At 32.6% G+C, this 25,122-nt stretch overlaps 1 protein-coding gene across 3 annotated transcripts; it reads left to right on the forward strand.

Moving 5' to 3' along the window:
* Window positions 1–993: 993 nt before the first annotated feature.
* On the forward strand, window positions 994–24,819 carry LOC134270431 (protein PALS1-like). Of its 3 annotated transcripts, none has more exons than XM_062752651.1 (18): window positions 994–1,083; window positions 2,710–2,770; window positions 3,190–3,226; window positions 4,272–4,737; window positions 8,776–8,885; window positions 11,340–11,400; window positions 14,934–15,863; window positions 15,996–16,282; window positions 16,578–16,727; window positions 16,946–17,021; window positions 17,576–17,661; window positions 19,204–19,290; window positions 19,538–19,740; window positions 20,043–20,155; window positions 21,712–21,873; window positions 22,112–22,314; window positions 22,662–22,778; window positions 23,118–24,819. In XM_062752651.1, the coding sequence occupies exons 4-18, from the start codon at window positions 4,287–4,289 to the stop codon at window positions 23,295–23,297; spliced, it is 3,216 nt and encodes a 1,071-aa protein (XP_062608635.1). In that variant the 5' UTR covers window positions 994–1,083; window positions 2,710–2,770; window positions 3,190–3,226; window positions 4,272–4,286; the 3' UTR covers window positions 23,298–24,819. The 3 variants fall into 3 exon arrangements, with proteins under 3 accessions (XP_062608635.1, XP_062608637.1, XP_062608638.1); XM_062752653.1 differs by lacking the exon at window positions 994–1,083 and adding an exon at window positions 1,187–1,243; XM_062752654.1 differs by lacking the exons at window positions 994–1,083; window positions 2,710–2,770; window positions 3,190–3,226; ... (1 more) ...; window positions 8,776–8,885; window positions 11,340–11,400 and adding an exon at window positions 13,064–13,540.
* The last annotated feature ends 303 nt before the right edge of the window (window positions 24,820–25,122 follow it).

A 25,122-nucleotide genomic window follows, 5' to 3' on the forward strand; every position in this document is an offset into this window, starting at 1 on the left:
CGTTATTGTTCTTATTAACCAAAATTCATATTCAATCATTTGCAATGAAAAAATTAGTAACTTTGTTGCCTTTTTAATTAAAACGATGAATATTAAAACGTTTAATTAGCTTGTTTTTTTTCTCATTTGTCAAAGAAATGCATGCTAACTTTAACATACAACATGCATGCAATTCCTTTTCTCAAATTCTTGTGTATCACTTATCAGTTTGTTCATTGGAATATTTTTTTTCAGTAGACATAATTTACAGAAGCGTTTAGGGGCGGTATCTTTTATAACAATTTTCAATATCTTTTATTATTTTGTTTTTACAAATTACTAATTTATTATTATTGAAATTGATTTAATTGTTATTACAAATTAATTTTTTTATAACAAATTAATTTTTTATAACAAATTAATATATAATTTGATATAACAAATTAATACATGTAATTTGTTTTATACGTGGTGGAGGTTCATTTTCAAGCATTATTCACCATGATTTCAAATTGACAATGGAATAAGTGGATATTGGATATTAGTATACCTTTCAGTTGATTCAAAATGCAAGAGCAAACGTACTAACAATTTCTAAATCGGAAAAAGCTATTGACAAACAATTTGATGAAACATGGATAACAACAGTCTTGCCGCGGTGTGAAGATTGAAGTCATCATTTCGCAATTTTTTTTCCAATAAAAAAAATGCTGACTTTGTTAGCAAACACAATGTACTAAAGTGAATCAAACTCTGACTCACAATGAAGGTTTTTTTCAAGGTAATAATTTACAGACTGTCAGTATTGTCTGGGTTTTCACCTTGATCATTTCAAGGAGCAAAAGATGTGACCCGCGGTAGTCTTGGAATACCCACTCCTCCAGATATTAATTTAAATGGACTATTAGCTTAATAACCATTAATTTATAGAAATTTAAAAATCCATTTATATATTTTCAAGTTTGGAAGAAATGAACCGGAAAAATAATCTCGATCGATATTTTTTATATTCTAGTATTCGATGTATCATTTCTTGTCCAATGAAACGCGTGTTTACATATGACGTAAAAGACAAGGCCGCGGCAACTTCAATGTGAAACAAAGGTGAAGTTTTGGGATATTTTTTAAAGTTCAAACCACTACATAGATAATACATATTTATTTTCTTTATGTGCAGGGAATTAATGGAATACAAAATATCTTACAGGAAACCCCATCACCATGTAACGTTTTTCACTTGTCAGAGACCTTCAATCAAATATCGGTATGATTGCATCGATTGTGTTATCGATGCACAAGGTTGTAAACATGACCCATCATCCCAAGTCAAGGGGTTGACATGGGAAAATGAAAATGACCATACTGGTATAATATTTATTTATTTATTAAGATGCACATTCATCATCTAAAGGTGGCAGAGCTATCTCCTACAGAAAGACTGTTCTGGGTAGTTCTCTATTCTCTTTATAAATGGACATGTTTTACATCCATGTAGGCAAAAGCCTGTCCACTTCTCTAAAGAGAATTAGTAGTTCTCAGGACCCCAATCACAGTTAATTATATACATCTCTCATCGCTTAGCAATTAACTACATGTGTACATTAAATTCTCAAATTGTTCTGAGAGATTTAGTTCTGTTCATCTTTGTCCTGTTACATGTAGAAAAATCTCTTTGATCAGAGGTCCCTGCTTTTACTTATAGTACCTTTTGAAATTCATTTTACTTCTTCTCCACAATCATCTAATCATTTACATAGAAATATTGAGTATTTCATCATGTTCATATCAATCATTTTGATTTCTCAATTATAAATTCAGAATTTTACTATGTTCATCCAAATGTGCCAGAAAAGTAGATTAGTCATTCTGTGTTTTCTATTCCAGATGTAAGTTGATCAGTATATCCTATAAACTGTTCAATAAGACTAAATTAAATCCCAGATGATCCAGAAAGATGTGTCACAGAGCGCCATTGATACAGCTTGTTCTCAATTTTTTAGCACACAATAAAATGTCCATAAACAGCCCTGGTAATTACATTCTGAATTTCCTTTTAGAGGGTAACCTCTTTGTTCCCTTTAACCTAAGAATAAAAAAGTTTGAGGATATTTAAAAACCAATCAAGATTTTTTTGACTTTGCATTTATAAAAAAGTCTTTCCAAAACATTTTTTGTTGTGTATTCCATTAGATTTTTACAAGTGTCATGTGTGAATTTCTCTGCTTGTTTCTTTTAAAAGGAAATGTAATTAAGCTTGTTGAAAAAGGCCAAACAGGAAATATGCAGCTTATAGGTAGCAATTCGGTAAAACTGCGATCTTAAGATAGAAACTAAAGGCAGCTAATGAAGGTTTGACGTAATGACAATGCAGGACTTAAAATCTTGTATTTTTCTGTTTCAGTTTTACTGCCTGGATTTTTATGAATTTGTGTGCATGATTGACCAACTGTGATCCCAAATAGTTGGTCATAAAAAAGAGATGGATTTTTTTTTTCTCAGATTGCACGGGGGCATCTGACAGTACTATACCATGTAACGTAAATATCTATATTGTTCAGTGTAATTGACTGGGGATCAAAGGTATTAGTAGGTTTGCGGTGTTATCACCTTCCAGCGATTTTAAATAGCTTTATGATTGTAAATCTGGCTATTTAGATTTTAGGTCAATCCTCGCAATATTTGTTGTGATTTTTTCTGCTTTTGGATTTATTTTGTGATTTGATTTTATAGACAGTTGGAATGACCTGGCACAAATGTGAATGAAAAGCTTTGTGTGAATGATTTGATAGAGGTAAGATGTTCAGTTATGTTCATTTATTTTCATGCAACACACCAAAATCTGAACTAAATAGATTATATAAAATAAAAAAGTATATAATGACCAAAATTCTTTTGTCTCTCTAGATAAATTTTTCATCTCTTGGGTATGCTTTATTTTGAACAAAAATAAAAATACTGGATAAAGCTCCAGGTTTTCAAAGATAAACATATCTAACACATCTTATTTCAATACATATAATGTTACAGCTTGAGCATCTAATTCTTCAGATTAAAGATAAAACCATGAAATTGAGCATTTTCTCCCAAAAATTATATGAAAAAATATTTATGATAATAGTAAATTGAACTTTTATTTGATTTTTGATATGTATAGCTTTTGTTTTTCAATGTTATGTACTTTAATATAATTGTGTTCTTGGAATGTTGCAGAAAACAGAGGATGTGCCTGTAAAGAATGTGATCAAAGGTAAGTTTCCTCTCGTGTGCCATGTCCAGGGGACACCTACAAATGTCTACTGACGTGTCAATCACTGTCACTCCATACAGAACACAGGGACATTTGTGTTGGTGGTAGACTGATGAGGTTTTGTGCCATCGCTTGCTTGTAAATGTTCTTCATAGTTTGTACAAAAGCTTATTAATATCCATTTTTCTATATTAGTATATATTGTCTAATATATAAGCATATGGCATTTGACAAATCTTAAAATATTTATTAAAATTTTTATGCAATAATTATTAAAGAATGATAATGTTATACAAGTATTGTAAACGTCTCTCTCAGTTTTAGCATTCATAATATTTTATTGGGCCAAGTTAAATGGATTGATTGAATATTTTATTTGCATGTATTTTCTCCCACAAAAGTGATTTCTGTTCATCATTATACTTCCGTTGTTCTTCAAAATTTTCCTAGGGGTAAATGCAAGGTACCCTTTGTGAGAAAATTAAATAGATATGCTCAGTTCACTTTTTAAAATTTTTTTTTTCTGAATGTTCTTTTAGTGTATAGACTATAGAGGGTGCTAAAAAATAAATGTTGAAGGTTTATTGCCTTAGGTTAAGGTAAGTGGACATGCTGGATTACCATATCAGTAAATCTTAATAAGATTAGCTTAGAATGAATTTTATCCAATTCAGATTACCTAACACTGGGCATGTCAACCTCAAATAAATAAATTGAGAAAGGTCAAGGGAGATTTATATGCTTATGAATAACACATATCCTCCAACTGCTAAACTGAGTTATTTCTCTTGGCTTTTTACAATACTATTCCCAGAAGAAAATTTGTCAATGGCTTTTTAATCAAGATTGAAAAATGAACCAAATGGAATAAAGTAGATCAGTTAGATTAATACATTGAGGAAACTTCAGAAAGGAAAAAAATATAATCAATTTTCAATCAATGCTAATATTTTTAAAAAAATTGATAATTGAGAATGAAGTAGGGTATTGTATTGTACACAATATGCAATCTGTTACACTACTAAATACTCCTGTAACTTTGTAGGGTAGTACCAACATAATGGAGGTGGAGGAATCCACGTTTGATGTCTTCTCCACATCCCGTTCCCGTCTTCTCCCTGTGGACGACAGAAATGCCTCCCTCTTTAACTCCCACAGTGTGGGAATGTTACAGTGGGGCAGTCTGGAGGATTTCAAGGCCTTCAACAAAAAGTGGGAGAGTGTGGACGATGTCAGGCAGATCCCCTCGGACTTCAGTGCTCCGGCTTCTCACCTCGGGAGCGTGGACAGGTTACAGTTATTGGGCATGGATCACACAGGGGTGGGTAATGTCCACCATCATGAGACCTACAGCCAGAGTGGGACCCTGCCCCTGGGGTGCCTGGATGATGTGGATGAAGTTGTTTTTGAGATTGTGGTGGACATGAGGCCTGGGGAAAAAAGATTTGGATTTTCTGTCATGGGCGGATTGGATGAGGGGTTTCCACCTCGGATTGATGATATTGCATCAGGTATTGGAATGTTCTAAAAATAATATTTATGTTTGAGTTATATGATTGAATTATAAGGTACAGGGGAAACTTTAAAGGGAAAAAGATTTTTATTGCATAACTTAAGAGTTTGATTTTAGCTGTTCATATTCACTAGGATTTTCCCCACCCCTCATTTTCCAAATCATATATTTAAAAAATGCATAACTGTCAATTCATCAATATTGCTAACAAAGCATTAAACAAAAAAGAATTGAACCAATAGGATAACCTTTCTAATGTCACTCTAAAAAGAAATTACAGAAAAGTTTAAGGACAGTTACATGTAATAGTAAAGGTGTTCTTGTGACGGGTATTAATTTTGTCTAATGATTGTATGACAGTCTTATCCAATCTTCGTTTAAGGAAGAAAAAATGCCACAATAAGCATATGCATTTATGAAAATGGTTTATTATTTTGAGATTATAAACTTTTTCAATGATTTCAATTCCACAATATTTATAAAAATGCAAGTTCAATATAAAGATTGAACAGTAATAGTTGTGATAACCATCTATGTGGTAATTACAAAAGCACACAGGGAAGAAGGAAAATTTACCAAGTCTCACATTGATTATTAGAATTAATTTGAAGTTAATCAAGTAAATAAGATGCCTCAGCTGTAAGAAAATTGGATGAAACTATAATTTGTTCTGGGAAATCATGTGACTTTAAGCTTCAGATATTGGTTGCTGATTGCTGAGGAGACAAAGGCCAAAATTTATTATAATATTATATGTGGTAATACAGTGTATCATTAGACTCACAACTGAACATTCCTGTTACTTTTATTGTTCATTATATCCCAGCCCCCAAAAATTCAAAGTCTCATGCACTTAGCAGATTTTTTGAAGAAAGACATGAAAAAAATATTGACTGATATTGGCTTATTGTAATTCTGCAGTTAAAAAAAAATCATTGTATACTGTATATCAGTGCTGCTTGAATTAATCGAACCATGCACACAGAGGTCAATGATATTTCAGTAATAATTCAGCAGTGTTTTCTCTAAAAAAAAATCTATAACCTCCTTAAGATGATTGATTCCACTCATGAGTAAAAAAGACAGTTTGATTTAGTGTCAAGTCAAGAGTCAAACAAAGCCTCCAATTTATTGATAAGACAGAATGCAGCAAGTGGAAGCCAGGCTGTCAGTCCAAAAGCTCAGTGTTTACAGAGCCCTCTGGCACAGCACCAAAGCTCTGATGATGTGCTAAATGAAGCCTGCTTTGAGGAGGAAACTGTCCTGATGATCATCGGAATGGCAGAATTTCCTGATGAGTAAATAATTCCTGAAAAGGGGCCGGTCTCCCTTAAGACATTTATTCGCAACAAATCCTCTAAATGATTGAGATCTTGGATTAGGAAGTTTTCGCTGTCAAATGTCATTAGGGTGCTGTACTTGCTAGCTGTTTGAAAATGTATCGAAAGATTTCCCCAGAAGCAATGTATATAATGCTTAGGGTAGTCCTGTCAGTATACATGTATTATAACTAGTGTTATCAGTTGCTTTAATATTGGAGGTTTATTTATAAACAATATTTACATGTACATTTAAAACAGATGACATGCATTCCTTGGAATATGAAAAACAATCCAACCTACTAGACCAGTTAAGGAAATCTTCTATTGTATTACTATATATAGTATCACAGTGCATCTAATAAAATCCAAATTATTAAACGTAACCAGGTAACATACCTGCAGAGATTAAGTATAGTATTTAGAAGTACGGTTATCACGGTTTATATCGGGTGGAAAACCTTGGATAACCACCATGAACTGATTCCCAGTCTCAGTCAATAGACTGTATTAATGGTTATTTTCCAATCATTTGTCATTTATAGGAAGGCAAACAGTGCATAAACCTTAATTAAATGAGCCATATTTGCATTAATGGAAACCCATTATGATTATCAATTGATAAGAACATTAAGGCAATGTATACACCATGATATTATATATGACCATACTTTACAGATGCTTTCTTTTGCAAATCACACTCTGGTTTTTCTGGCATATAGACATCTAGACTCAAGAGTATAATAATTTTATAGCCTGTGAATGCCATGTAATGATTATATCTAATGAGCAAGGGTCAAGGTCAGGTCAAGGTCATTTTCATGTCTGTGACTGTCAGCTCTTCACTATCTTTAAGGCAGTGCTGGGGAAAGGGAGGAAGATTTATAGCATTCTGTCAATGAAAATCAATTCCAATGAGAAATCTCACTGATAAAACACACATATAGAATACTTCTTCTTTGTCATTAAATGGTGCAAGACTCAATTTCCTGGCAAATAACGCAGATATTGTTTGGACAGGGATCTATCTCCTAATTGTGTAATTGCATCTCATCTTCATTTCGATTGTATTTTAATGATTTTTCTGTACAGTTAACAGCAAGGACACTGGGATTGGGTATATACATATTTAAATGTTTCCCAAGAAATTTTGGAGCATTGAATTATGGCAACTGTGAAAGGTGGTTTGAATTATTATTCTGTGGATATGAAATAAGATCTACTCATAAATATTGAATACTTGGATTTTGGAATAATGACTTCATTGTGTATTGTTAAAAATGTGAAAATCAATTTGTTGAGGATATATAATATTCTAAAATTTTGCTTATTTTGGAGTTAATCCCCAGGGAAAATGTGTGTTTTCCAATATCAAAATAAAATTGATGTGACTATTCCATTCCATTAAGCAATTAAAAATCACAGAGATGGTTGATCTATCTGGGTATATCATACTTTTGGATGAGGCACAGGGAACTATTAAATTGCATGGTATGTACAGTCACACTTCTATAAAAGTAAAGCAAGACTGCAAGAGATTGTTCAATTAGTAGTAAAATCTATATTGTATTAAAATCATTTTGCAAGTTGGCATTTGTATGAGTTTCTAGTCTAGGGATGACTGAATGATTTTCTCATGAAAACCGTGCATTTTTCAGAAATGAGACTCTCTACTAAAGCTATATGAGTACCACAGGTGCTTGACGTTTTATCATAGTATAGGGGATATTTTTATTTATGAAAAGAAAGGTTAAAAAAGCCTGTGATTAGTACAATATTTTGTTATTGACAAACAAAATAATGATTGTTCCCTTTGTAGTTTTAAATAATCAGAACTTTGTTCATTTGGATCAGAGATGTTAATGATGCTGCTGCTGATGATGATGATGATCATCATCATTTCATCAGAATTATTATTATCTTCATCATTAAAATTGTCATCAGACAATAAGACAGGTTGTTGTGAAAATATCATGTTACAGCTGGTTGAAGTTTAAAAAAAATAATATAACATTCCATATTTGTATTACATGTATCAATATGAGACAAAATCAGCAGTGCTTCAATAAAGAAAAAAAAAGATTAGAAATTTAAAAAAAAATAGAATTGGTCAAATAAGAAGTTAGTCAGACTGTTTATACCTGTCACAATCAGTTATCTATTAACATAAAAACATGAAATATTGTTTGAAGATGCATATAATATTTCATGCATTATTTCCTCTTCAATGTGTCATTGAATTATAAACAATACATTATATGAATACTATAGATTGTGACAATTGGTTATTAATACTCGATGTCATCTCTTTGTTTGAAATACATATAATAAATAGGAGAAAATATTCCCAAAAGAGAGAAAGTAAGGGAGGTAAATCATTACAATCTTTAATGACAGAGTAATTATTACTGAGATAAAAATTGCTTACAAAAAATATTTCCATTTCTGTTTTCTCTGTGATAACTCTTTGAAAGTTAAGTGAGTTGATTTCTTGATAATGCAAGCGGAAACGAAAATTTTTTTAAAGCGAAAGCCAAAGGTCACAAGCTAAGGAGGCCTAATATGCATGTAAAACTTGTGTGTCTGTCCTTGTATGTTCCTAGACAGCGATTCCTTAAGTAAAGTATAATTATATAAATGAATAGGTTTTTATTATTTATTTATGAGATATTTTGGCCATGGACATAGATTATAAATATTGTATTCTAACATTATAGGTTCCCCAGCAGACAGGGCTGACTTGGAAGTCTGGGATGAAATCCTGGAAGTCAATGGAAGATCACTAGAAAACTGCACCCATGCAGAAGTCATTACCTTCATTCACAAGGTACTTACTCAGTACAATACACTCATATGAGAAGGAGGCATACAAGTTAAGGACAATTGCCTGCTCTGAAATAAGATATTTCTCAATTCTAAAACTTCAGAGGAAATACATATTTTTCAAATATTGTACAGTATCTTTAGTATAATTTTTTGCACATTCGAATTCAGTACATGTATTTGATTGAATTAATTATGATAAATAATGTAGTTTTCAATTATTTTTTCATGGTACAAGAAATAAAAAAAGAACTTGATTCAAACTCATTCCACACCTTGCAATAAGATACATTGTTAATTCTGCATACCAACATCACTAAATTGTGTTAGTACTAAAAAAGGGGTGGGGAAGTTTGTAGAAGTATTTCTTTTTTTTTTTTTTAGAAGTGTTCAATTTCCATACAGAAAGAGTTTGAATTTCTTTTCTTTTTTTTCTAAGAAAATTTAAATACATTTTACATTCATTGTTTAGAGTCATTTAAACATTTATGTAGCATGTATAGTCTTGGCCTTGACCTTTAACATTTAAAATCATTTTTTATCATTTTCTGCTACATGTAAATATACTTTTATCAGTCAAGTTAAAAATAAGTTATCAAACTTTACGTCATTCAGTTAAATAAATGAATAAATTGTGATGCAGATGACATTACAGACAATATTAAAAGTATAACTTCCATGTTCTTTGAAAATTTGGAAATGTATTTTCCAAGAGCAGGGGATTGTCCTCGATCACTTTGTACACCCCATTCTTTACATATTATGAACATTATAAGATCACCTGAGTAATTCAGATGTCTACTGCTATCTGCTGTTGTCAGTTTGTGTCCAGTCTTTCTTGCTTGCTCCATTAATATCTGAATATTTTCATTTTCTTCTTTGAAAATCTGAACCAATTTTAACCAGTGTTAGAAAAAAGCATCTTTTTTGCAAAGTGCCACTGTATGACAAGCAAGGGTATCTTCCTAAATTGTGAAATCATTTGCTCCTGGGTCAGCAGCTCTGTTGATGGGAAATTAAGTTTCCACACAAATGGTAGCCAGCGTACAGAGGCACTTGTTTCGGAAATAAATTTGAACCCGTAGTATAATAATAACACAAGGTACATGTATCTAACTCCAAATTACACTTGGTAATCCCTCCTCAGAAACACACTCATTCATACTTTCAGAGGAAATGCACTGGCAAACTATTTATTACCATTTTCTTCAACGATAATTTATCTACACAGCCATATATGGCATGCATGTGTTACATTAAAAGTTTAAATAAAGCGAGATAGTTATAGATAAGTTTAAACTTTAGATTTAAACTTTTAATGTAACACGTGTTTGTTTTCTTTTATCTCCGTAAACAGCATAAAAACTCTGCTCGCCGAGTGAAAAGTCAAACTAAACCATAAAACCTACCGGTGATTATTTTTTCAAGAATAATTGACAATATAAGAATATGTAAGAGAAAAAATCTGTTTGTGAAGAAACAAACATTACTGACTCAGGTAAGTGTTTTGGTCCATGGGCCTCTTCAGAGGTTATCTGTGAATAAATCCATTACAATGCCCCGTGGGTGATAAAGGATTTGATCATGTGACCAGCTTCATGTCATATCACAATGGAACGCCAAAAATGATTTTTTTTTTTCTCAATAGTTGTTACCTTTTGTAAAGACAACAAATGTTTGATAATCTTTTATACACCCCCCCCCCCTTTTAATGTAGTGGTTTCTTTCTATAACTGTTGAATTTAATATAAGTCATTTCTATTATATTTTTATTACCTGGTTGTTGGTCTTATACACTGCACCAGTGATTTTTTTTTTCATTAATCAATCATCCATGCACGGGATGTTTTTATTTTTACATGACACAAGGGGCCTCGTATTTGTGACCTACTTATGACCTAAGCTGCCATCTTGAATATTTGGCATATTTATAGGTGTTAAAAACAGTTCCCCCATGGAGAATAAAGGGACACTATGGATTTTAAATGTACTTTAGATTAATTGTGGATGTGATTTTCCTGGAATTATTTCTTTGGATTCTATTTTTACACATTTTACTTTTAATTAGGTAAGTGTTAAATGATCGCACCTGTACCAGGTGATATATTTTTTTCCCTTCCTCGTCGGAAATGCACCGATGAGTCGACTCTTTAGTCAGAAATATGGATAATGAATGCGGAAATTTAATTGTGAAGACGATTTGATTTGGGCAGTATGTAAATAAACATAATAATTTATTATTTTCAATGTCCTAAGAGATCTACACGGGGCACTTTCTATTGTGTTTTTGGTAGGTGAGTATACAGGTGTGTGGATGACCAGGGCCTATCCCGATGATTCACGTTGTATCTGTCTATCTATGTTACCTGTGGTCAGTTGTTTCAGCGTGCCATTTCATGACAATAAAGTACATGATTAATATTTATTAGTTTATTTTTATTTTTTGGGTCTTTTTCAGTGCATCAGGAGTAGGTGTATAAAATTACGAGTCAGGAGACGGAAGAATAATAAATCAGGAGGTAAGATTTACTATTGTGTGTAAGAACTCGGTATTCACCCTCAGATATCATATGATACTCTATTCATTGTATTGCACACTATTTATGGCAATATACTCTACATGTTGTAAATTGTTTATATCATTTTAAAATGCTGCATACCCATGCAGCACCTGTAATTTTCTTTATATAGTTAAACATGTTTTTATGAAATGTCTTGGTTGTGTACATCTTAGCTGTGTTGGTAGTATATAGCACAGCTATTGAAGACTTTTATTTAGTGCAAGCTGAGATTAATTTAGTGATGGACAGAATGTTGAACAATTTAAAGTCCTACACAAGTGACCACGTATTGATTTGTGTATTGATAATCTAGCTGTACCGTGCCTGAATTATTTATTGTTATTATGTGCCAATATGTCGTATGAAATACAGGTCAAAATATTAAAATTCCCCAACGAATGGACTTTAGACAACCAAGTGATTAAATTGCATGAAAATGACTTAAGTCTTTAAGGATTGAGACACAGAGACAGGAAATACCCAGTAACTGGATACTAGGTAATTTGTGACTTGCAGGCTTAGCAAATTCTTGATTTCTAAGTTTGAATTTCTGTACTATCCTTTTCATACTATGTGTAATTTTCCAATGGTTTTTAAGTTGAAATTAGCTTTGTTATGGATGAATTCATTTAATTATATATTTTCCATTTAAAGACCATTTTCTCTTTAGTGTAGATGTTGAATGTGATTTTAAAAGTAATTTTCTTTCTAGATAAGGTCAGCAGTTATTAATATATGTGAAAAAAAGTCTGCCTTCATATCATATCATTAGTCTGAAAAAAACTGGATAAGAAATATGTAAATGCAGATAAATTAGTGCAATGAATCAAAATTCAACATTACTGTCCTCTGAAACCAATTAGCACAATCATAGATAAAACCATTTAAACTTTAAACAATAATGGTTTATTGAAAATTACAAAATTTACAATTGTTTGAGTATATTTAGGAATCAACAGTAATTTTTGTCTTGTACCTTAAGCTGCATGATCAAAATTGTAATTTACTACTATAAGAATATCTTGAAAAACAAATAAAATATCATATGTTGTAGTACATCTTGTGAGACATTGACCATGTTGATCTTTATGCTTATATGCACATAATTTTGCACCATGCTTAATTTTCTCATTATAATGTATACATGTATATAGATAGAAAATTTATTAAACAGCAGATATCTGTTTGATATTAAAATGTGTTTATTAATGAATTTCAAAGATATATATACTGTATAATTTACATGTGTACATGCAGTACTTTTGAGGAACACCCAAGTTTTGAAGGTGTTTTACAGTAAGCATTGTTGATCAATATATATGGGCAAGACTATCAGGAAATATTACAGTTGATCGACGCACATGAATGAAACGCACATAAAACGGTGTAACTTAAAGATGTGCACCTGTCATTTCCTGTCATGATTGTTTTTATACCTTGTATCACCTAGAAATTATGCTGTAAAGATTATACAAGTAATTATACCTAATTTATTACCATGTTGTTGGGCATTTTTACATCTTTTGTGTGGAAATTCTATGCGGGTTTATCATTTACCTATCAGTGTACACTTTGGAGGAGAAAATGTCCCTGCATCTTGTTAAATTGGTGGAGGTGATATGAAACCTGGGGATTGTTTCAGAATGCACATAGATGGAATTTACTCGACAGCTATACCTTGTTACAGTTATAATTGGTTGGATTTTAATGCTATAGATTTTTTTTTTCTCCATTGTGACACTATATATTTTTGAAAAAAGATGGATATCAGATTTGTAACATTTTTAGTGGATGATAAGATCACATCTTTGTTTGCTTCTTGAGACGTACCCCGAAAAGTCCTCCTGTCAAGCAGTTTTCTTTCTCTTGAGGCAGACAAGGAACTTGCCATCTGACTTTAAAAATGTGTGTATTGTTATGCGGTATATAGATCTAAATACACTTTATTGATCAGACGAATTAATCAACGGATTTGACTCCTTCTCCAAATTCCTGGAGGTATTCTGTCACTGGCTTAATATATTGAGTGTGTTGATTCTATATTAAATGTATGTGGCACTAGTGGGAAAAGTGCAAGGATGTAACACCCCATCACCTTGTAAGTAATAGTTGCCAGAGAAAATTCGCTATTGTATATGCCTATATGGAATTGTCTAGACCTCTAAATCAGCTCCCCCCTTTGTTTATGCATTTTCTTGCTCTCTCTAATGAACTGTCAGGAAGGAGTTTAAATTGGTTAATTAAATAAGGAAATGGATTTTCGGTTTTACTTTTGGAGGAGGTGGGAAATTTATTGAGCTTATTTTTTTGAAAGATTGGATAATGGAGAAAAATTTTCAGCCACTAATCCTGTTTCGTATTGATTTAACTCAAAATGGAAGAAATTATTATCTATAGATCGACTTGAATTTGCAAAAGACAGTGGTGATGATCAGTCAATCAGATACGAAGTGTGTTCCAATGTTTTGTTGACTTGAAACAAATTGTGTATTTGTTGAAATGACATGCAAACAAAAAGCCTGCAGGCTGTTACACTAGACTATGCATATATGTTAGGGCAGTTTTTAGATGATTTGTTTGTCATTTTAGAGGCCAGATTGCCTCAAAGGCTAAAACTTGGCAGGTTTTAGCTGAGGTTTAGTCACAATATGCATTATTGATTGTCAGTCATGAAATTTTGCTTTCACTGTGTCTAAATTTTTTTGGGCTGATTCATGTATCATTTTGATAGTGTAACTTATAAACATATTTTATAATTTCATTTTTCTCTTATAAGAACTTTTGTCAATTATCAAATGTTTTAATTGGGTCTGAAATTTTTAACAATTTTATATTAAATTTATTTAAGCAGATTTTAGCATTAACTTGAGTGTCTGTTTATGAATTTAAAATTAATGAAAGTTTTAAAATGATCAAGAATTCTGATAGTATTACAGTTTTTAAATTGACTACTTTAAATGCATATTTGGTACTTGTGACTGAATTAAATGTACATGCTTTCAGGAAGGTGTTAAAACTGCTGTTGTAATGGCATGTCACTGCCCTATAAAGCAATAATTCTTAAACTGGCAAAGGAACCCTGCCAACTATGTTTGTAAATGTTAGTTGTAAATTCACAGGATAAACTATTTTTGTTAGGAATTTTAAAGGCTTTGTCAGTAGAGGACTGAAGATGGTATTGTTGTTCTCAGAGGGTCATTTTCTTTGCCATGTTTTACAGAAAACTAGTCTGTAGATCATAGTCAGAAAGTCAAATATTGATTAACTTAACCAATGCTAAGGAGAAGTAAAGTATTAACTTTTTGAAGGGATTTCAGGTTTAGTAAGAATGATGCTTGCACAAATAAGTGATTCAATTGTACATGGCATTAACCTGGTCTTGTTTGATTTTATGTAAATGATATTCTAACTTTCTTCAGAGATACATCTGAAATGTAAAGTTTATTGTTTACAGAATACAGTCTTGAAATTTACCTATTTTTGTATTTTAGGCCCTTCATTTGAAAATGTTCAAGATGCTTACATGATAGCTGTTGAAGATGCTGCCAAAGAGAAGCTGGAAAAATTATCCCAAACTCATACAATTGTCCCCCTTGATATGACCAAACTAGCACTGAGTAATCAAAACACGTCATCGGAAGAAAGCCCAGTAGAGAGTTATTCATTTAATCAGTCCTCCATGCCTGTGAATACCAAAGGCAAACCACAGGGAAATGGTCACTTACAGCAAGTGGAAATGAACGGTTTCAGTGAAAAAGAAATGACGAAGAAAAGTAAAGGTGACAAAGGACGTAAAGACAGTAAAGCTAAGAGGAACAGTACGACGGAAACCCCTCTCATAGAGAATGCTCGCAGTCAGAACTCACTGAATCATTCCCAGGAGGAGTTACAATACTATCATGAACAAGAGGACAGTTTTAATTATCCTTACACTGAGAACTCTTTTGAAGTGGATGACCCAGGTCCGCATAGAGAAATGGCTATTGACTGTCCAGATAGTTTTACTGCGACGGTCAAGTCACATCCCCGACCCCCCTCATCCCACTCCCCATATTCTCACCCTTCCACTCCTAACAAATCAATAGAAAAACTGCCAGACGGTAAGTCACAGCCAGAGGTGATATCAAACGGACAGCAGAATGTTCCCGTCACACAGGAGCAGTTGGAACGTTTACGGAAACATCAAGAGGATTTACGGAAACGTCGGGAAGAGGAAAGTCGAATTGCAAGGGAACAGGAATTCTTACGCACATCTCTCCGAGGTTCAAAGAAACTTCAGGCTTTGGAGAGCAAAGGTCACAATGTGGAGGGCATGGTCAACACAGCATTCGAGGAAAACGATGATGAAATCGATAACTTGGATGATGGATTTGGAAGCACTAGGGCTTCAGAAAAGGACAGATACATGAAAAAGAATCTAGGTAAGCTAATTTGTAAATACAGTTATATTTTTGTCTCTTTGCAGAAACCTTGATATAATTCTCATCTTTTGTTGAATTCTGTTACCTTGTTTTCTCTGCAACATTAACACTATATGACCTTATTTTTGTCAGGTACAAAAGACATTTTCTCCTGTCTGAAGAAACTACAGAGTAAACTGAATGCTGCTGAGGAGAGGGATGAGTTGTCTTTTCTTACTAGTCTCTTTCAAAGTCCTCAGTTTCAGCAAGCTGTCAACATCCACAGAAAAATGATCAGTGTGACCACCCAATCTCCTCCCCCCAAACCTGAGGCCACTGATGCCTACCAAACGTCTAATGAGGTCATGGAGGAGCTACAGAATGCCCAGTCTCCCTACTCCTCAGACCTGCTGGAAATGTTGTCCTCACCAGGCTTCAGAGTGAGTCAAATTAATTAGATTACAAGTATACGTATTTGCATTTTTATCGCATCTGCAGAATGACAATGCAATCATATGAGAAATGAGACTTAGTTTTCTGAGATGCTTCTTTCTAACTAGAATTCTAAGTTTGGCCGTTGAGGGAGAATATTTCTAAAATCCAAATCGTTGTTCAGGTGATGATCTAATCTTAAATTTTTGATTGGTAAAAAAAGAAAAGAATTTGTTATAGTATTAGCCTAGCTATGAAATGGATAATCAAATTTGTATGGCATTGCATGGTCATTTCTTTCAGAATCTTTTTCGAGCGCATGATTTAGTGGCAGCACAACAGCTCAAACCTGTGACAAGCCTCCCTGATGAAGCTTTTGAGCAGTATTCTATGCAAGCATATGGAGAGGACAGCATCAAAATTGTTCAACTTCAGAAAACCAATGAACCTTTGGTATGTATGTTCTGATACACATCTTTCATGAAAAATGACCTTTTGTCTAAAGGTGAAATTCAATGTAGACTTTTTGCATTTTAAAGTCACTGGCTCATGTGTCGAACTTTTGCAAGGGGCAAAGTCCATTTACTAGATGACTATTGGTATAACAGCAACTGGTTTAAATGCAACAAATATTTTTCTCTGAAATTACACCTGGGATATTTTGATTGTAGGGTGCTACTGTCCGTAATGATGGGGATGCTGTTATAATAGGGAGGATCGTGAAAGGAGGAACTGCAGAAAAAAGTGGTAAGAGTCAACATCCAGCTGTCAATATGTCAAATTTATAATTGTTGGAGAAGATTGAGCAATTCAACCAAGTGCTGGAAGTTACAGTACATGGACCATTTCTTGAATAAACAGGAATAAGCTTCATCATAAGAAAAATCAGAATGTAAAATTCTGGAGATAAATATTAGCATGCATTAACAGGATATTTCTCTGACAGCTTTACCATTAATTGTATGAACAATAAGCTTATGAAGCATTGCTAGTAAATGAGCAGTATAACTAGCATTAAAGATAGTAAAGGCCAAAAAATGTGTTTGGGCATTCCCTGCGGATCTAGCATTGTTTCTATCTAACTATAATATTTTCTTTTTATCATTGGAAAGAAATGATAGGGAAACACATTCCCTTAAAATGTTCATCTTAAAGTTGCAAATACAGCAGGAAAATGCTTTCTTGATTTGATCTTTTTTTTTTTGGAGTGGATTGGGCATAGATAAGCTTAATGGTACAATATGCTATAGCGGTGTAGACCATTGTGATTAGGTTTACAAATGCTGTTGAAATACTTGTAGGTCGTCTACATGAAGGAGATGAAATCCTAGAAGTGAATGGGATCGACATGAGAGGCAAAAATATCAATGATGTTTCAGACTTGTTGGTATGTATTAATTACAAAGTAAATCACAATTCCACTGATGGCCAATACATATCTGTAGTTTATTTACTATGTTGTAAAATTGTAAAACACAGAATCAATGTATGTGTATAGAATTTTCTTTAAAAAAAAAAACCTCCGAGAGTCAGTTTAAAGGTCACCTCTCTATAAAGAGGTTTTGAAAAAAAAAATCTGTTTTATATAACAAAAAACTCTTTATATCAAAAAAAAATTGGGGAATGACATTTTTTCTCACCTATATGGTAAATTGATTCAGGATACCTTTCTACAAGAGAAGATTTGACATCATTATGCCTATTTCTTTGAAATCTTACTTTTTCCCATCCTTTTATTTCATTCAAGGGGAGAAAGTTTAACTTTAATTGCTTTGCACATTGTCATTTAACAGAATTGACTGGAAGAGAAAAATCAATTTTTGACATTGTAACACAATCGCTCCGTTTCCAATAACAATGACCAGTGGTAGGGCCCTAATGTGAATTTGCATTTAGATTGAATGATGACTTTCTTGATCATGGCTTGGAAAAGAGCACAATTATTGGATCAGTTCAGGGCCTTCATAGTTATGCACTTCATTAAATCATTTCAAGTTTATCATACAAATGAAATTATTCAGAGAGGTGGGGAATTTAGATAGACTAATTAGTAGGAAAGGGCTAACGAGAGTGCATTTGTTGTGCAGATAAAAAAAAAACTTGGTGCAGAAGTATTTCAATATCATTTTTTTTGGTTCCATGTGAGGAATAGCTATTGGTATATATTTTTATGCCCCCATTCGAAGAAGGGAGGGCATATTGCTTTGCTGCTGTCAGTTGGTCTGTCTGTCAGTCCACCAAGTTTCCCTTCATTTTCTTCACAACAATTGCACATACTGAAATGAAATTTGGTATTCAGATTCATCATAAGAATATCTTGGTCAAGTTCTGTTTTGGGTTTGAAAAAGCCATTTTTGACAGTTATGCCCCTTGGATATAAAAATACCAATTATTTGCAGTTTCTGGTCATTTTTTCTGCAGAGGTTGCACATACTGAAATGAAATTTCGTATGCAGGTTTATCATATGAATATCTAGGTGAAGTTTTGTTTTAGGTTTGTTTGAGCAATTTTGGAAAGAGTTATGCCCCTTGGACTTAGAAAAATTCCAGTTACTGTAAATGTATTATATTTGGCGGAAATTGAATTTTGAATAAGTTAGCGTAGATTTGATTTAGCGCATTTCTTCATTTTCTTATTTATGTGTAATATGTGCAAGACATTTAGCAGTGTACTTTATTTAGCGTTTGTTGAGTACCGCCAAAGCCGCTAAAAAGAATACACAGCCAAATGTAATACGTTTACAGTATTTGGAAGAAGGAGGCATAAGTGTATTAAACACATCTCTTGTTATTCTTCACGTGTTTACAATGTACTAGCTCTTCTTTAGAAAGGGATTTTTTTTAAAATTCCTTTTACATATTGGTTGTGTGGATGTTATTTTTATGAGTTATTAGGTCTCATTTTCATGATTTTACCTTAATTTTTCAGGCCAATATGAGTGGAAACATAAACTTTACAATCATTCCAACAGGGAACTACACCCCTAAACCCTCACCTCGTCAACAGGAGGACATGGTGAGTAATAAAACCAAACAGTACAGCTAATGAGTACTGTTTCTCACTGTTCATTAGAAAAATTAAAATGAATCTAGATAGAATAGACCAAATGCTGAGTTTTTTTGTACAATATACATATTCTACTGACATTTTTCCCCCTTAAAGCTGTTCATGAACAACGTCTCTGTTAATAATATTAAGTTTTTATAAACAGTGTATTTCATCTCATAGTTTCGTTAACATTCCATAATTGGTTATTTTACAGCTTCATGTGAAGGCCTTGTTTAACTACGACCCTGAGGAGGATATATACATTCCCTGCAGGGAGCTGGGAATCTCCTTCATGAAGGGGGATATCCTCCACGTGATCAGTACAGAGGATCCCAACTGGTGGCAGGCGTATCGGGAGGGGGAGCAGGAGCATCAGTCCCTAGCCGGACTCATCCCAAGTCGATCCTTCCAGGAACAGTACGTAGATTTTATTTAAAGTATTGATATTTGAACAGTGATTTACAAGGTGAGGAAAAGCTGTGTATGTATGTTCATTTAAGGCAGAGTTTGTGAAGAAAGTTTGAATTGAATCAGAAGTATTTTCCAAGATTCAAATACTGTATCATTGTGGTTATAAGATCTTTATTATGCTAGTGAAGAATAAATCAAATAGTCTTTTAAATGTCTACATAGACAATGATATGATTCCATATCTTTAGAACCTCTTTGTATGGTTCAGTCTAATAATTATAACTTTTACCTTCTTTCTTGATGTATAGGAAGGAACGTAATAAGATCATGTTGGAAAACGAGTCCAAAGAAAACAAGAAGAAAAGCCAAACTTGTTCGTGTGGCAGAAGGGACAAGAAAAGAAAGCGAAAATCAATGTATGGTATGTATCATTTCACAATAATACAATGTGAGGTCATACCGTATTTGGCCGAGTATAATACGCATTGATGTAAAATACGCACCCCCCTTTTTGAGTCTGAAACTGAGGAAAAAAACGTAGTTCGGATGTATTATACGCAACCGAAAAATTTACCAAGCGATGTTCTGAACTTTGAAAATCGCAGTAATTTGTTACGAAAATCGGCGCAAGGATAAAGTGTCAAAAATTCACTGAACACATCTTTTTTAAAATAAACACTTTATAACTTTCTCTTGATCCTGACATTCCATATCGCGGCAATCTTGAGAAAATTATTTATTCATTTATTTCAACAAAGCACAAGATAATGTTGCGTAAAAGTATTAACAGAATTTTTTTAAGCATAGTTACGGTGATTTTGAAATTATGCGTCGCCATATTCCTAGATGAAATAATTTCATTTCAACAAAGCATGAGATATTGTTGAAAGTTTTAACAGTAATCATATTTAATTTTGGTTCTAGGTAACCATGCTGAAAATTATGTTTCAATTTTTTAACAGTACATGAAATTGAATCATCAAAGTATTTATTTAAGAAGACTACGATTTTTCTCTTCTGAAATTTAGCGGATATCTTATTTTCTAAAGAGCACCAATAAATGATAAAACTTAAAAATTTTAGCATAATTCATATTTCATTTGTTAACTCTCAATCATTTAAAAAAAGAGGCCAATAAGTATAAGATTAGGTAAAATTACATTTAACAAGTGTTTAATTGTTTAATGTGTCATAAACTGACCCCCAATTTTTAACAAAGAAAATAATCAAAGCAATTAACAGGACAGTAAATAAACATTGCTCTAACTGTAAAAACATTGCTTTGGAGTATGTAGACAATTAATTGCCTGGAGGGGTGTTGATAGGTAATTATCATTTGAACAGCGCACGTGTGTCACAACATTGGCTTCCTTTCATGGGGACGTATGGAGGGGTGTTTATGTTGCAGCAGATTTTCATTGAGTTATCTAAAACCTAAAATAAATTTTTATTTTATTGTATTTCATTAAAAAATGACTTATTACTAATTGTCTGGCAGATAAGGTGCATGTGCACTATCATTACGGAAGCACGTGACATAGGCATGAGTGAACGTCTAAAAATAACATCGGTAATGGCGGCCTACTCGGAGACGATCAACATGCAGCTCAAATTACTTTTAACTTGCTTTTTCATGTTATTTTAGTATCAAAAGATTATGAAAGTGACATTTTTAACAAGCATACCTTCCAACAATAATTTTCCGAAGTTTAAAATATGGCGATAAACAAAAGAAATTGCATATGTCTCTAGGTAATACTACGGTATGTACGTATGATAGCCGTGTTTCACCTGAAAGAAAAACTTATCAAAATCCCATTGTGATGTACAATATGCATCCCTTTCTCACAGAAATTTATTTTAGGAAAAAAGTGCGTATTGTATTCCCCCAAATACGGTAATTAACATCATGTAATCATATAAGCAATTTAATCTTTAAAAAATTAGTTTTTAAGACTTTTGTTATTTATTTTCCAGAAACTGAGGAAATATTAACATATGAAGAAGTGGAAATGTATTACCCACAACCCAACAGGAAAAGACCTATTGTATTGATTGGTCCTCCAAATGTAGGCCGACATGAATTAAGGTCAAGGTTGATGGAGTCAGATTTTGATAGATTTGCAGCTGCTGTTCCTCGTAAGTTTGCCAACAAAACACTTGTCTCCAAAAATATGTGAATCTATTTTAATGATAGTTTAAATTTCCATAAGGATAACTAAAACAAGAAATAATGAAGATGGCATATAGAATGGCATAGTTTCAGAACGTGCAGTAACACTTTTCTTTAAAAAAAAAAAACAACATTTTTTTCTAGGTCATAGAATTCTTGATGAGGAAAAAAATGAAATAATACTTCCATTTGTTTAAATCTTAGATACAAGTCGCCCACCAAAGAATGATGAGGGAAATGGAAAGGACTATCATTTTGTCACAAGAGCAGAATTTGAAGCAGACATTGTTAGCAATAAGTTTGTGGAGCATGGAGAGCATGAGAAGAATTTGTATGGAACAAGTCTGGATGCTGTCCGTCAAGTGATCAACACTGGCAAGATCTGCATCCTCAATCTTCATCCAGAGGTATAACAAATGTTCTTCAAAGTTTCGATAATTATTGTAATGTTTAGAAAGAACTTGCAAAGGTTTATGCCTTTGTGGTTTCCAAATTGTAAAGTTGAATCAGAATATTATCTTCAAAGTCATTTTACAAAACAACACTAACTTTCATATTTTGTTTCTTAAAATGTTACACCAAAGTTTTCTTTAAACACTATAAAATGGTCCTATGATGTTTTAAAAATATTTACTTTTGCCTTGAAAATAAACAGTGTATGTGTATACAGTTTTAAACTGGATAATTACCAAATTACAGTCATTTAATGCATATTCTAATAGGATTGGTTATTCTTTTCTTTTCTTTTTTTCAGTCTTTACAAGTTCTGAAATCATCAGATTTAAAACCTTACATAGTATTTGTGTATCCACCAAACATGGAGAAGTTGCGGCAAATGCAGAGAAATTTCTACCCAGAAAACAACATATCCGTAAGATCAGAATTCTTATATTTATTTTATTTTGTCCTAAAATGGAAAATGCAAGCATGATCAGTATACATGCTGAAAGTTGGCTATGAAAAGAAAGAATAGCCTTGTGAAAAGCACAATTTTAAAATAACTGATTGTTCATGTTGGTACAAACCTTGCCATTTTTGGCAAACCATGAAAATTGTCACAAGATCCTATCTCTCTCTCTCTCTCTCTCTCTCTCTCTCTCTCTCTCTCTCTCTCTCTCTCTCTCTCTGGATGTGTGTGTTTTTGTAAAAATTCTGTCTGATAAAGATGGCCATTGTATTTTGAGGATGACAAGGATTTTTTTAAATTTAGGATGACATGCTGAAGGACATCATTGAGCGCGCTCGGGAGATGGAGGAGAAATACGGACATTTCTTTGATTATATTCTGGTTAACCAGGACATGGACCGCGCGTACAGTGAATTGTTGGCAGAAATCAACAGACTGGAAGTAGAACCTCAGTGGGTTCCACTTCAGTGGGTGGACAGCTAGTTATTGAAGTGAGACCAATTTCAGGATTGTTTCAATGGCCAGTTTTTAATGCAGGACATGTAGAGGATTGTAGGAGATCTGAAAATGGTTGTGATGGGAAAGTGTGAGAGTGACAGACCTACATAGCCTAAGTTTTGTGCTTTTACAAAAAAAAGTTACTAGTCTTTTTGTCACTTTCCTTAATTTAAACATGGATTTACTTTCATAAACTGATCAAAGAACATGTTATGTGGATTATCATATAAATTAGTTTTATCCTAGTAGAATGGAATAAGATTACAGGATACATTTATTGCGACCAGGACTGTTTTGATATTCAAGATAATTCTAACGGGTTATAAATAATTCCAGAATGATTTGTTTTAACCATTAAAAAATAATATTGCTCATTGTTATATGCAATATTCCATATAGAGACATTCCACAAAATATAAATATTTTATCATTCCAAGAACTGGATAAATTATGATTTTTATAGAAATTTTTGAAATGTTAAAAATTATGTCCAACAATTTTTCTGTATAGAAATTTTCTCTTCTTCATTAAGCATTGAACAAACTCTCTCAAAATCCATTCATTGTTCAAAACTGTAAGAGGTACATGTACATTGTATTGGGTCCAAATTTATCTTTATTTATGAATTTTTTTGCCTGCAGAATGCATTATCTTTATGCCACTGACAACAAGCTTGTGCCAAGTCTCTTGTGTTTCTTGTTTAGTCTTCCAAGATTCAGCATTTATTATTAAAATGACGAGAAGTGTGGAACAAAAACTACCAGTCTGAGGAAGAATGTACAGCTTCATAAAACAAAACCTTTATCAGTCCATGTCAAATTTTGACCCTTGTACATGTAGTCCACAGATCAATCTGACTGGTGGCCTATTACATATTTTATTTATATACAACTGAACTTGATCCAATAAGAGTTTTGTATTGTGTACATTAAACAAGTTTGTTACATTTGAACAGATTATACTTAATATCATTTATAATGCTTTATCGATAAGCTTCATATAAAAGGAGTATTTATTCAGTATATTAGGAAATCAAAAGGATGTCTCAGTTTGTTTAAGATGCTGTTTAAATGATTAATTATAACATAACAAACCATTATACCCAAAAGTATATACAATATTTGTAAGATAAGTTTAAGTTATATACACAATAATTGTAACTTAAGTTGAAGACTTTGTATCTGTTACAGCTAAACCAAACCATACTAAAGATTCATATTTAAATTTGTCTTATTTACTTATTGCATGTTATAGAGTTTTGTTCAGTTCAATATTTCCATTTCCCGAATCAATTTCTGTCAAGTCCTAATGCTGCTTATCTGATACCTCAAACTATGGCTAGCTTCACAGAAACATTCTATATTAATACAATGGTGCTATATGTATAGATTCTTAAAATGGAAGCAAGACTAATAATGTTATAATCATTTGTATATATTATATTTACTCATGTAAATGTATCTTCTAAAAAGAATATTTTTACCTGATATTAAAGATGAATGTGATATACAGTTAACTTGTTTGATTTTATTAGTAGGTGGTGATGTCTTCTCAACAGTCACAGAAGTATATGTTCCACTTTTTATGTAAATGTCTTAAGTATGGCATGCCAAATTCACAAAAATGAGCTTATCATAATTTACAATTGATAAACTATGTTTCGACTGTAAACTATAGTTTACTGTCCGTAAACTACAATAGTTTACTGTCCGTAAACTACAGTTAACAATGATAATCTATATTTCACATTTGTAAATTATGGTTTACGCGATAATCTGTGTTTTACAAGCGTAAACTATAATTAACACTG

Source organism: Saccostrea cucullata, unplaced genomic scaffold, assembly GCF_032062105.1.
Source record: "Saccostrea cucullata isolate Sc308-1 unplaced genomic scaffold, CSIRO_AGI_Scuc_v1 ctg1271, whole genome shotgun sequence".
Lineage (NCBI taxonomy): Eukaryota > Metazoa > Mollusca > Bivalvia > Ostreida > Ostreidae > Saccostrea > Saccostrea cuccullata.